At 39.9% G+C, this 15,157-nt stretch overlaps 1 protein-coding gene across 3 annotated transcripts in view; it reads right to left on the reverse strand.

Moving 5' to 3' along the window:
• LIN52 (lin-52 DREAM MuvB core complex component) overlaps positions 1-15,157 on the reverse strand; it is a 55,163-nt gene that overhangs the window by 9,129 nt on the left and 30,877 nt on the right. Inside the window, exon 6 of one of the 3 annotated variants that reach the window (XM_068683277.1) lies at positions 881-5,735. The exons of 1 other annotated variant lie outside the window; for it this stretch is intronic. In XM_068683277.1, the coding sequence (XP_068539378.1) occupies positions 5,680-5,735 (56 nt within the window). In that variant the 3' untranslated portion in view covers positions 881-5,679. Of the gene's footprint in view, positions 1-880; positions 5,736-9,029; positions 10,822-15,157 lie in introns of those variants that run through there. One more of the 3 variants, XM_068683274.1, reaches the window with a different exon arrangement.

Raw genomic sequence — 15,157 nt, forward strand, 5'->3', positions numbered from 1 at the left:
GCATTCAAAAAGCATGAAAACTCACTTCCAGTTGTGTGAGACGCCACAAGAGTCAGTGAGGCCAGCAGATGGATGCTGAAGAGCTCTGGGTATAAAACTGCTGAAATACTAAATGTGATACATAACCTTAAGAACCATAAAATGTAATACCTCTACTTTAAATCGAGCATCAGAGGAATGGCAGGTGACAAAACTGGCAAAAACCCTTACAAAGGGCTCCTGCTCAAACTACAGACCACTAATCCTTAGCATCACACTGTGCAAACTGGTAGGAGCTGTGGATGTCTAAGTAGAATAGATGTAAGGATACACGGTATATAAAGGGGAAAAGTAAACATAGATATAGTAGAGGGTGTTTTTTCACACATCTGTTGTGCATCTTACAAGACATTAAGAAGCATATGCATAAAGCATATAAACTTCATGATATTATTTTGGATTTCACTAAAGCTGCTTTCTGGTTCTTGAAGAAACTAAGCTGTCATGAACAGCCAATGTCCTCCTGTAGACCAATAAGAGATTAAAAATAGGAAATGAGCAGCAAGAATAAATGGTCAATTTTCATAAAATAGGGAGGTTGGCAGCTTGTCCCACAAGGACTGTTATGGGGCCTGTGCTAGTCAGCATCTTTGTCAATGATCCAGAAAAACAGAGTGGGTAATGAGATGATAAAATGTGTAAAAATACAGATGTACAGAAGCACTGGGCTCCATGTGAGCTGTTCTCTTGCAGGAAAGAGACCTTCCTTACAGGCAGTTCTCTGAAAGACTAGGCAAAAATAAGGAAGAAAAATTTATTATTATTTTTTAATTAGCCGTAGCCACAATAGCCCTAGGGAAAGTCAAGAAAGAATTTTAGTAAAATTTGAGAAAACTCAGTCTCACACATTTTAGTTTTATTTCCAAGTATGTTTCCCCAGGTAGATAACATTTATTTGGCATTGTACATACAGTATTTTTGGAAGTATTTGGCACACTGGCTGACGTATAGGCTGGGATGTGCACGTAGGAACCTCTCGTTTCGATATTTTTGCTGTGGGATGTTTTCACTGCATTGACTATAGAAATATATTTACAGAATTTGCATTTGTTATTCTAATCCCATCCATTCTGTTTCATTCAGTTTCTTTTGGGCCATGGGAAGTTTCTGTCCAACAGCAATTTAGAAGATGCAGACAGGACATTCTGGGAATTTTTTTTTCAATGAATTATCTTCTTCCAGTATAGACTGACTATTGAATGACTTTTTAAAAAGTGTCAATATAGAATAGTAAATGAAATGGGTACACAACACTAAGGAGCGAGGAGAGTGAGGATTATTTTCATATTATATAATTTGCGTGCCATAAGCAGATAGCTCAGAGACTAGATGTATTTCTCTTTTTGGATTCTCCATGGTGCCAGGGGCTCATCTTTAAGAGGAACCATTAGTTGGTGTATTTCCTGTAGCTACAATCTGCAAGTTGCCTTTTCTTTTGATCATGGATGTGTAAAAGTTAATATTAGTTTAGAAGTATTATAAAATACTTATGCAATGCCACTGAATTTGTGATAGGCTAAGAGACCAGGCTTTTAGACCACACATAGATATAATTTATTTGTTGCATATCACAGAGGTTGATGATGGAATTACCTAGTATCACTTCCTTAACACAAAACGTTTGGCACAACTATCATCATGATTGGAAAAAAAAGTGTTGTTTGTCACAGACAAGTTACTGTGGGTGAAGATGAAGTAGATGAGATCAGCTGCACGCACAGACTGCAAATCTCAGTGATGATCCTGTTCTTAGAGATACACAAAACAGGATTTAGCTCATGATGATGTGGGAGAAAGGAGTGGAGGAACAAAATACAAGCTGTAATTACGACTTAGACCCCTCCACAGTATGCCCCCACTGAACACGCTGCAGTTTTTATTAAGGCATCTCAGAACAGTTGTAACAGAAGACAGACAATTGGAGGATGACTAAAATAACCACAGAACAAAAGCATAACAGATGAAAAACCACGAATAGTGCACAGACAGGAGAAAAAAAAAAAAACACAACACACCTGCTTCTGACAATAGAAGAAATGAAAGGTTCAAAATGGGGTTAGCAAATAAGCAGGTTTAAAACTAACAATAACATTAAAACAATTGACTTGCATAACTGAATTATGGAATTCACTCTCAGGGCATTTTAGAGGCCAGACGTACAAACAAATTAGGACTAAGACAAATGGATGAGAGTAGGGCCTACTGCATACCAGATTCAACTACTAGCTCAGCAAGTCTCTAAAACAGGTTGCTGGAGAAGCTAACCTAAAGCAAAATCTGTGTGTAAGCCTTTTGTTTATATCCTTCCCGATGTGTCTACAACCATTTATAATCAGATGGAACATTACAAGCAAGACAGGCTTGTGATTTGCCTTGTAATAGCATGTTACATTTTTATATAACATAAAAATAAGACAAAAGAGAATAACATTCAAATGTTATCTCTGCATTGGATTAGTCAGTTTTTAAGAATCTGTTATTTTTAGGTGACTTGATCAGGGAAACATGAAGTAAAACCGAGAAACTGGGTTGTAGGATTGTTACAGAACTGTTAATTTTGCAATGGCAAAGCACTAGGTTGAATGGAGTATCGCCCTCTTCCATTGCCAGTGCAATTAGACTTTTATTCTGATAATGATTAATAGGACAAGAATTTATTCTCAGTTGGATTAAAAAGCAAAGCATTTGGTACTCCAGAACTGAACAGCCTTTACAACTAAGCATTTAATACAAAACTGACATTTAATAGGAACTAAAAACATTGGGTTTATTTCCAAGAGCCTGACAACAACATTTAACATACCAATACAACAAAAACACTTTATAAAGCAATGCACGAGCTCAAACAGTATTACCAAATTTTGATCTTATTATACTCTTCATTCACATCATTTATCAAAACCTTTTGTTGTCGTTTCAAAATATTTAAGTTTATCAGCACTAGAAAGTCACCCAGATTATTTTTCTTTTTGGTATAGACAGAGACTGCAGTGATGTTGGGAAGGACATCACTGACGAAAAAAAAAGGAAAGAGGTCAATATGCATGAAAATCTTTAGTACCATTTGGATATTGCCATCTATTCATTTGCTGATGGGGGTGAAGCATTCACAGGCTGAAAACTGAGGTGGTGATAAGCAATGTTTTCCTTATTATACATCTTAACAGTGAAGAAGAGCCTATAGAAGAGCATTGCCTAGGTGACTAAGCAACAGATTCTGCATCTCAGGGGGCTCTTCTGGAAACCCAGACTACTCTTTGAGATTTGCATTTGTTTACTATCAGACCACAGAGCAGTAACAGACAGATTACAATTCTCCAGCTAACACACAAAAATACATATAAATATTACCAATAAAAAAATACAGCACTGACTCTTCTTAACAGATGACAAGTACAAAGCCAATAAATACCAATTCTAAAGCATATATTGTTTGCTGCCCTATAGAGGATAAGTACTGCATGGTAAAGGCTTTTCTATTTGTTTCCTTTTAAAATATGTATGTTACCAAAAGCTAAAAGTTTGAAGTTCTTTGCTGAACGTATTAGAAAATATACATATACTTCCATGCCAAGCTTTGTTATCTTCTCTCATATTCCTCCTCCTTTCAGATCTCAATTTCTTAGTGTGTTGGATCATCAAACCTCTATAAAATGAACTCATATTAGTGATACAGACCAAGTATCCTATTATTTCATATGTGTGTGTATATATATATATTATATATAGTATACAAGCTTAAAATTGCATTCAAAATGCATAATTTAACACTTAAAGCTACATCAACATTGGTTTGCATCAACAGTTTTCCTCTGTCTCTGAATTAGCACTTTTAGGTTCTCTTCACATTCAACTTATCTCTCATGTTCTCAAGGGATGGAGGTCCTGTTAAGCTCAGCCCTGCATAAATAGAAGTATAGAAATAAATCCAGTAAGTTTAAAATCACACTCCTGACACACCTAAATATTCAGCATTTCTGTGTGGTCTTCTGGGATTTGGAATTTAACTGCTTAAAAATAGTTAACAGGAGCTGTCCAAAAATGAGTCTCTCTCTCGCTGATAATCACCAAGGCCACAGACTGCAAAGCAAATGGCCACAATCATCTCAGTAAAAATTCAGAGTAGTCTATTTGATTAAAAATCTCCCCCTCTTTATTGCACATGCACCTGAAAACAGTCTCCTCTCTCTGCAAAGACAGAAATTTGCAATGCTCTAAGGACATTCTGTTAATGATGAGGCACAAGTACTATTTCCAAGTCATTTCTCCTCTCACATGTGACTACTGTCTGGGAAATGTCAGATTTTGAAAAGCCTGTGTGCTAAAAATAACATTTCTAAATGGGGAAAAAACTGCTCTTTATCCAACGTTTCAATATTATGTCTTACCCTAGAAAGAGGAACATATTTTTTAATGCTTAAAATGCAGTTTCCTAGGAAAAGGAAACAGTTTGAAATGAAAAAAGTTATTCTCTTAAATAAAATAAAATCTCAGCATGCTCTTTACCACTTCTTACGAATGAACATGCAGAAGTGCATTAACAGAAGGAAAATACATTAAATTATAGGACAAATAAAGTCCAAGATAATGTGCTGAAAGAGACCGGGTCACAGAAAATTCTCTTTAAAATATTATTTTTGCAGGTGAAGCAAGTTTTGAGATTGCTGTTTTCTAAGTAATGAAAATACTACGAAAGGTTTCTTTCAGAAGTGTGAAGACTCCATTTGAGCAGGATATCCTTGCAATGGGGCTAACACGCCTGTTGTCCCTTCCTGGAGTACCAAAAACATTACTGCCTTTCAACTTTGTAACCTCCCTCAGTTTCTGGCTTTCTAAGAAACACACTGAGAATTGCAGGGGTACTGACAAAGCTGTTTCTTCCTGTATAGGCTCAAGTTTCTCGAGGGACATTTTCCTTCATGGTACAGTAACACCTCTTACTCTCTGCAGTCTGTCAGTCTAGATTTCACTAGAAAACCATTTAGCACCAAGATGCAGCTCCTGGTACACACGACACTTGATACAAGCCACGTGAAACGCATGGACCAATGTACTAAAGATCCTTCCTAAGAGTACCAGGCATGTTTCTCTGAAGGCAGTGAGCAACTGGAATCTAATGCAGAGACTACACTGGCCTACATACACTAAAAGCGTATGATCCTGCAGAACCAATGCTATCAATCTACACCCCAAACTCTGCTCAAGTCATTCAGCACAGAAATTGCACATAGGAAAGCAATGCACATAAGACAAGAGACACAAGAAGGCCAATGCACCACAATGCACACTGGCCTGTGTCAAAGAGCTGTTGGGTACTTCAAAGAGGTGCTGCCACTGAGAACAATGGAATAAGGACACCACAGCTGTTCACTTTGCCATCGCACACCAGGGTCAAATCCTCCTGTTGGGTATCTTGAGGTTGGATGAAGTCTGAATTCCAATGCAATCAATCGCAGTCCTTGTGACCTGTGCGTCTCCCCCGCAGAGAGATGAGCTGTGGCATCAAGAGGTGTTAGCTTCTGAAGGTCTGGAGCAAGAGCTTTGTACTTCTCTTTAGAAGTTCTGGGGTCCATCTGGATCCTTTTACATAATGTGGATCCAGACAGGGTATTTTTTTTGTCCCAACTCCAGATGCTGCAGCTACTTTTTGGGCTTCTCTAGGATGTTCAGGAATTTTCCTCGAGTCATTTCTCTAGCTGAAATCACAAGGGAGGAAAAAGAAAGATTAATATTGAAAAGCAGTCAAGAAATCCAAACAGAATTGTATAATTTGCAGTATTTAACCAGAGGGTAAGAAATTCATTTAATTTGTACTTATACAAACAGTAATGACTTTTTATTTAAATAAATAAATCTGCATTCCACAGCCTGAATTCCTGACAATCTAGAAATGCAGGCAAGACCTAGAATCTTCTAAACTCAGCAATAACTCCTGTAGGCTGTCTCATTACATACAATCTCTTCTTTCTATTCCTACTGCATTATGCTCTTGCAGCATCCCCTTTTCTGTCTCTGTACTATCCTTCTCTGAATGGTATAATCCAGATCTCCATCACTCCGTCTCAGAGCAATTGTTCCTGGATGTTATAATCCGTCAGAGATTATGGAACTCTCTCTTTCTCCATTTCAGGATTATTGGTCCCTGGGTGCTATGATCTTCAACAGAAATTAGACAGCATTTTCTCTCAGCGCTGTCAGTCCCTGGATACTGTAATATAATGGGGTTTATATTCCTTCAACGCAGTTCATCTATGGATGGTGTAATAAAGTAAAGTTTATAGAGCTTTGGTCTTCTCGCTCTCTCTGCATTGTCATTCCTTCGATGTTTAATACAGCGAGGCAAGGTTTATATGTCTCTCTCTCACTCTTGGCACCATCAATCTCTGGTAGCTGTATTACAGCAGGGTTTACACAGCCACTTTTCTGCATGAGACATTTCTGACTTGTGAGCCCATAAGCTCACAAGCTGGCAGAGCAGCCCAAACACTATCTTTGTCTCACAATACAACACAATGCATTAAAGACAGCACGATTAGTGACCGAATCCTCGAGAGAGACAATTTTCCCACTGGAGCTTCCCTTCATTTCTTTTACATAAAGGTGTGAGCTTTGTGCAGGACTGACAGCCATCAAAACCTGGAGGTTTTTATTCACAGGATTGATGAAAGCATGCATGTTTCCCACACCTAGCCTAGAGAGACTCTGAAAGGCGGAGACAGGAATTAATTTTCTGTTTTATTCATTCAATTCCTGACCTCTCTACTGAGAGGAACAACAGCAATGACAATTAGCATAAAAAACTAGAGGTGGGTTTGTTGCTGATGGTGGGTTTTCTTTTGACTACTCGCTATCTGTCTGAATGGAAATAAATGTAATAATAAGTGTTTAGCTTAAGATACTCAAATACAATCAGGTAAAGGCATTTTGTTATTCTACGTATAAAGGTTAGAAATTGTGCCTTGAAGCCTGGTCTCAGTTATTACATTCTAACTTGATCAACCAAAATTGTAGCATGAGGTGTGGTCATCACGGACAATATCGCTGTAAAATAATTAGTGTTAGGAAGTGCCCAGCACACACCGATATTCACAGGCTGCAAAGCCCACAGCCCTGCTGGGAACGTGCCCCACAGGCAGCTACTGCTTCAAGCTGCCTGCAGATTCAAGCAGATCACCTCATTATTCCCTTGGTTCATGCCTCCAGCTGTGAGTTATGTCATCTGGGATCCATTCCCAACTCTGCTTCTGATTCAGGGTGAGCTGCCACAAACATCATTTACTCATTTGTTCCTCTACTTCCCCATCTGCAAGACAGCTTCCAGTTCTCAGTGCTGCTAACACGACACATGGGTAGAAGGTGCTGCGGAAGGGCAGGGAGTGGACTGCTATTTTGTCAAGAACTAAATTTTAATGCACGAAGAAAATGATTAAATAAAAATTCGGGTTTCTCAACGTTTCAGCTAGGAGCAGGTTTTCGCCACCGGTTCCTTGACACCTCCCTGCCTTGCACCGGTGACAGTGCAAGGTTTTAAAACGCTGTTACGGAAAAATCACCAAACCCACCTACAGCTGATAGAGTGGAAAGTTTTTCTGAGCGCAAGTCCCATATAGGAGATATACGAATGCATGACAATTCCGTTCCCCCAAAGAGGCTGCACCCTATAAATCAGGCAGAGAGCATAGACTCCTTCTGTGCGCTGAGCGAAATTACTGTGGGTTGGGGGTTGCTCCAAGAGCACGTGCCCTCCTGTTCACTTGTCATCGGAGATGTTAACATTTCTGATTAATTCACAGACCTCTCATTTTATTCTTCATTCCTTTATCCTTGCTATCCTGTTCTGCCGCAGCTTAAAGATTCTTACCGACCTGCTACAATAATCACCGCCCGCTTCCCCCCCCAACCTGGTGAAATTGTTTAGTGATGCCAACCGCGCTTTTAATTTGCAAGACATCAGACACAGAGGTAATTTATACCAACATCTGTTCATTTCTGACTTCTAAAACAAACTCGCACATGCTGCTACAAAATCCCATTAGGAGCAGGAGACAGCCTTCTGCTATTCTGTATTCCTCTTCTCCTCACATACTCAGGCTCGCAACAGGGCTTTATTTTTAAAGATATGATGCCAAGCCGAAAGAAAGGACCTTACGTCTTTGTATATGTATGAAAATGGCTGGGAAATAACATCCTCGTACCACAAACAAATCCCAGCCAAACTAAGGGCAAGTTTCCACAAACATTAACAATCTTGTTTTCCCTGCTTCAGCTGCTTCTCTTGTCTGCCCAGGAACCCCAGCTCAATGTATTCCTGGTAAACACAGGCCAAATACGTATTACACAGTGCTGCGTTCAAACATCTTGGCTACTCCTTCCCCTTTGTTCCTCTCTAATCTGCACTAGGGTATGCCTTCGGCTTGGGTTTTGCACTGAAGAGCCTCCAATACTAAACTGACTCCTCTACTCAGTGTCGCTTCTGAGAAATTAATCTTCAAAAATCGGAATATCATTTCCAACTGGGTCTTTTGGAGCTTGCTGGAGTGAAGGAAGAAACCATCACCCCCATTCTAAATACGATCACAATCCAAGAGAGACAGCAAGACCTGTCTTAAACAACTACCCCCAAGGGACCTGCAGAATCCCATTGTATGGTACAGAGGTGGATTTTTTAATTGAAAGGTTGGACAAAACTGTAGAGACAACCTTGGGGATTTTTCCTTAAAATGGTTGCTTAAACTACGGACTTGTAGCGAAGAGAGGGCTTGAGCACAGGTTTCCTTGTCCCAGCGAACAGACACCACAGAGGCTGCACAGTACAGAACAAACATGAATCTCCATGGCAGGGGACGATTTACAGCCTCGCCTTGGCTGTGCATCTACGACAATAGAAAAATCAACAATGGATATGATCACAATAGCTTGGATACAAATTAATCTCACGTGTTATGGAGGAAGAAGAGGGTACCATAGGAAAAAAAACACCTTAAGATGTTATCAGCACTGGTTCCAACGGAAGCTGAGTGCTGGATAGACTCTCTGAAAAAGAATTGCACCAGAAAATGGTATCGGGCTGTTATCATTAACAGAAAATGTTGCAGTATGAAGTCAGTTTGCTGCATGGGAGATCTCAAGAACAGGTACCGGACAGGGAGGACTGAGGCTGAAAGGAGAAGGAGAGATTTCTACTTGATAGGGGAGCAGAATAAGGTTTAATATAATCTCCTCTTTAGAACCTCAATCCCTCAATCCCGCATTTAGTCTTGTTGCCTGGGGCTCCTTTTCTACTACAACTGTCCCCAAGCTGCTTCTTTGCAGTAAATTTTGTGGTTGCTGGTTGAAAGATTCAGTAGTACAGATTGATTTCCTACAAGTGAGGAGATGAGGGATTACCAAAAGCAGTCCTGGTTAACAAGATTGGGTGCAGATCTCCTGCGAGAGCAGCCCACTCTGCCAGTGCTTTGCATCCTTTCACTATGACATATGGGTTTCATTACACGAAGATTTTCCTGATTTTAACTTGGAGGCGATTACATTGGAAACTCAGAGTTATCTTTACATCTGTAGCAATTTAAAGGTTAAGTAACTTTTAATCAAATGACAAGGACTCAATGTTTTTTTTTCCTTGATAGAAAATGAAAACTGCTGTTCCAGATATTCCTTCCAGTGACAATTTAATTAGAAAAAACACTGTCCTGGAGATTGGGGTCCAGGCTGATTGCTCCCCATAAAAAGCCTTCTCATACATATGACAGCACAAGACAAACTGTGTCATAAGGTCTGGATAGCCAAGAAATAATGAAAGGATTTACTGCTATAAAACCAGCAACAAAAATAGTGACTTTCACTTATATAAGCAACTTTTGACGAGGAGGATCCCTAAGCAACACAAACACACACGTACACATGTTCTTAACACAGCATACACTTCAAATAAAAGTGTAGGCTTGGTGACAAAGTCTACGCAAAAGATGTGTTACAAACTGCATTTATCTTACATTTATTGTGATCCCTTCCACTGCTTACTGCTTCTGGGCTTATCCTAAAAATCTCAAAACAAAGCCTGCGAGCATCTTCAAAACATGGATGTTTTAAAATGAAGTCACCCTGCCAAAGACACTTCTCTGCCTCTCCCCACAATTTACAACTTGAGCAAATTTGACTGTGCTCCTCCTCTGACCTGAAAATGTAGCCATGTTGGTATCTAAATGCTTTGCTACTAAAAATATGGAAATGCAATTAATACCCTACGAACAGAAAATGGTTTTAGCTGTAAAATGCTTTGTAGGATCACATTGAATGCTACATTCTTTGGGCACTGACATACTTTGTTAGCTTTTCAGTTAAAATATTCCTCCTGTTCAATCCCTACAGTTGTGCTTAGGGTAACGAAATAACTTGTTTTTCAACACAGAAGGATTCCCCTAAAGTGCCAATCATGCACTCAAACTGCTGTGTCTGAGCACTACAGAGCCAACAAAACTAGCAGGGTTTTATTTGTGAAGAGCTACCAGTGGAAATTACCAGTTGAGGGAAAAGAACGTGAATTGCTGAGAGACAGCAAAATACTTCTCTGCTTTAGCCCTTCCATCACAAGTGAATAATGCTTCAGGCAATTACTTCTTTCGTCCTTTAACACAACGTGAGGATAAGACAACAATTCTTTTTCTTAGTAGGTAGGATGTACAAAAAGCCATAGAGGATTCCGCCAGGAGTTTGTGGGAGGCTTGCTTGACAGGACTTGCGAAAGCCAACGGCAAAGCCAAATCTCTGGGCTGCTCTCGACCACTATTGCATTTGGAAGGGAAATAAAATCAGTCACCAGGGGTGAAGGCAAGAAGGTAATCTAAAAACAGCAAAAACATGTTAAGATTGACATTAGTACTAAGCAACTGCTGAAACAAAATGAGGTCTTTATTAGCCAAAATCAGGAGAATATTATTAACAAACCACATAATCTCAACTTCTATCATCAGAGAGCTCAATCTGTTCACATCTGTCTCTGACTTGGATTTGACTCCTAGGCTCAATGCATACTTATGGAAGAACAGACCCCAAAAATGCCTGTTGGCACTATATTATCCCTCTTCCTTCACAAAAAGATCTCTAATTACTCTGCTAACTTCATACTCTTTTAATGTAATTGTCAAATGAAATACTGTTTGACAACTGTAGGCCTCAGTCAAACATGAATCAGTGAATCCTGCACCAGGCCAGTTACGCAGAGCTGGAACTGCCAACCCAGGAGAGCAGTGGCTAGCAGAAGCAATGCCAATTGCCTTTAAAGAAGATAAAAGCAGTGTATAGTTACTCAAACCTGTGCTTCAGAAACTGTGATGCTGTTTTTACTAAATACCAGCATAACCACCTAGAACTCCTAAGCACATTTTTCAGGTAAGATGATAGAGACTCAGCATAAACCTCCAGGTGAAATAAGTTTGTGATACCATAGCATCTTTCAATAATCAGTATCAAAGCACTTGCAAAGTTTATGAAGCTTCATAATATTCTTGAGACGTCTGGTGATTTAATTCCCATCTTACAGCTGGGGTCACAGCCTCAGTAAGGAGTGATGCACGGATGTACGCTAAAGGAGTCGGTGACAGTGCTAGAATTTGGGCTCTGAAAGATGAGTTCTGTGAAGTCTTGCTGCAGTATTTTAAAATATTAATACCACTCTTGGTACAAAACATTACTGTCCTTCCCTGGGTAGATGAGACAGCAGAATTTACCCTTACTTCAGCTCCAGTACGTGGTTTGGCATGACTTGTTTTGAAATGCCGAAGGTGGGATTGCACAAAAGCTGCTGTGAACTAGAGCAGGTGAAGATCACGGAGTTTTCCTCCTTGTGTGCAATGAAAGCGGTCATCTCTGACAGAGAAGTGGTAAACAGATGAGACTGATAAAGTTTTACACCACTGAAATACTTCGGTGAATATTACCTGGAGCTTTAAGAACTTGGAGTCAAAGACCCAATGCTTTCTTGAATCATGAAATCCTAATGTGCCCTCATCTGGTCTCATTTCTCTCCATGCACAGTAGTTGTGTTTTATTGTACACCTGATAAGACAACTCAAGAGCTCACTCAGGATTATCCACAGTGGTGATAACAGATCTGTTTCACGTTGATTGAGATTTCCTCAAAAATGTTGTTGTTAGTATCAATGAACATTAAAATTGCATCTGCTCTAAAAAAAAAAAACAAAAACAAAAACAAATTCCATCTCTGCAAAATAATCAGCTTATTCTCCTAATCAGACGTCCCCACCTTGCAGGGCAGCACCATTCCCTTCGCACTCAGCTGCAAGCAATGATGTGCAGAGCTCTAAACGCAAAAAACCCCACACAGCATTCATTCACGTACAGGTGGGCAAGGCCAGGCAGTGGGAATACCTGGAGCAAGGGGCAGTACCATCCCTGACAATGCCCAGGGAGCTACTAAACTTATGTTCCAGGTCACAAATACCAGGACATGCAGGTATTTTGTCCTGCGTGACCCCTGTTTTAAATGAAACTCCTACAGTACCTCCCACCTCCAGGAACTGCCTGCAGCCAACGTCCTGTGAGGCCAAAGACCTGATCCCTTTGACCCCCGAAGCAGGGAAAGAGTTACATCTTCTCTCTGTGAAGCCAATAAAAACCTCTCTTGATTATAATTTAGATAAGAGCCACTGGATTGAATAATAATGTCTGAAACTCCCCTGGCTGTTTCACCTTGAGACGTCCATCACTGGGTTAAACATGATGCTAATTGCATTTGGATTGATTAATTTCTCTCACTCCTGTCTATTCGAATAATGCTTAACAAAATAATCACAGCACCCAGAGCCAAATCTTCTCCGTCAAAGGAATGAAGCCATCAGAACCAGCAGAGATGAAAGAAATGAAGATGACCCGTAATTACTGCTACGGTGATATCATTACCATATTATAGAAAATGAGTGTACGTGGGGGGAGAGGGGGCTGCGATTATTATTTATTTTTTAATGGAACCGCACATCCCAAGAATACAGATCTGACACAGGGGAGCATACAGAAATACAGAACTAAAAAAAATTATTGTGCATTAAATTGCAAAATACAGTGAACGCTGGGGCTCTCGATGCATTGAGTGCTGTGTACTGTGAGCTATTTGTTCACTTCACTGTTTTTTCATTACAATAATACTCTGCATATGACTAGCATAGAGATTCAAGATGCCTACCTTCCCCAAAAGGATCCTCAAGTATCTGCAGCAGAACTCACCCATAACCCTTCTCCTTTAGTATTACAAGTCATCTTTCTTTGCATGTTGATGTTCAGATTTTTCAACCACAAGACCTAATTTGATGTTCGAAGAAAAGCTAGAGTGCAAAAAATTCTTATTCCTAAATGCAGATTCCTATCTGAGAAGAGTTCTAAAATTCCATCACCAGCTGCAGTAGATTACTTTCAACCATTCGTTATGCTGGTTCTGCAGAGATATCAAATGGATAGGTCTGGAAGAATTCAAGCTAGGATTCAAAAACAAAACAAACAAAAATCTAACATTGAAAAGGAAGGCCTTCTGCTCCTTTTATTCTCCAAGATATACTCCCAAAGCCCCTCTCATTTGAGAAACAAATAGCTTGGCAATTGTATAAGATCTTCAGACACCTGTGCACTGCAGTTCTAATTGTGGTTTATACAGTTCACTTCTCTCCGTGCTGGTTATGTCTGCCCCCTAGTCTCAGACCGAAGACAAAAAAAACAACACACAACTAACAGCTTAAAATATTTATTCTGGAGTAAAGCCAAGGTCAAGTACACACAAAAAAACTTCACACGCCAAAAATGTCAAGACCTAAGACCAGGCACTGACTCATGAAGCTAATTACACACAGAAAAATGATGTTCAAGTATTTTATAAAGCTTAAAGGAATAAATTCAAGTTACGCTTCTAGTGTTAAGGGCAGTATGAAAGCCAATTTTACATCACAGTTAAAACAGTGGCAAGTATACCTGAAGGGGACTTGACTAGGGTAAGTTATCACTAGAACAGATACAGCTTGGAAAAACTTTGACCACAAAGACCCACAGATGTTGGAAGCAAACAGTGGGATAGAAAGGGGAATGTTAAACAAGAAGCACACTAAAGTTGTTTTTTTTGTCTGCTCATACCAAAAAGGAAATAACTTCTTCATGCCCTCCCAACCCTAGCAGAAGCCCAAGAATTCTTGATCATTTAGGGTTTCCTACCCCTGTATCTCTAAAAGTAATCTTCTTTACCTAGGAACATGCAGAAATGAGATCAAAACTGCTTGCTTGAGAACTCTTGAGCATAAAACACGTGAAAAAAATAGGTGGAAAGGCTGCACTGAATACTTGCATGCAGCTGGGCATGAAGTGTTTTTAAAGGTGAGCGGGTCCTTCTCAGAAGGCACACAACAGGCAGAAGCAATGTCTAAACCCCCATAAAACAGCACCCTGTGATGTGGCCTCCCTTGCCTATGCAGGGAGCAGGCATTTAGTGGCTGGGAGCAAAGCAGGTGAATCTTCAAAGTCACCGTTTTTTCAAGTCTTATCAGTGGCCAGGGCACTCAGGCCATGGAAAAATCTCAGCCCAAGAGCCAATAGGAACAAAGGGATTAAGAGTTATTAGGAGTAGAGAGAATTACATATTTACAGTACAGTTACTGAAAAATAATCGTGTAGCGATTATGTAAGCCCCTCTACTCCTTTTGGCTAATAATGTTGGGATACAAGCTGTATGGTTATGCAAGACAGGACAAACAAATCCACTCAGAACACAACAAGGCACACTCACGGGAGGCTTGCAGTCCTGTTTCCAGTATGGCTTCCTTGGCCTCCAAAGGAAGAAATGAGTCCCTGCCAATAGGTTATTTAATGGCTTGAGCTGTGAAGCTCTGTCAACAAGCTTCATGATCAGAGATACCTGGAGGAAAGAAGCTCATACCACCACAGTCTGTATTTATTTCTCCAGATACGTCTTTACTTTGGAAAAGAGATTACATTTTTTCAAGTGTTTTCTAATCCTCAGATTCCTTACTGAAACTTCTTCCACGTAGATGTCTGAGGCCATTGAGACAACAACGAATTATCAACGCTGACAGCCTCCACAAGGTTTATGCTTTTTTATGACTGA

Source organism: Anas acuta, chromosome 5, assembly GCF_963932015.1.
Source record: "Anas acuta chromosome 5, bAnaAcu1.1, whole genome shotgun sequence".
Classification (NCBI taxonomy): Eukaryota; Metazoa; Chordata; class Aves; order Anseriformes; family Anatidae; genus Anas; species Anas acuta.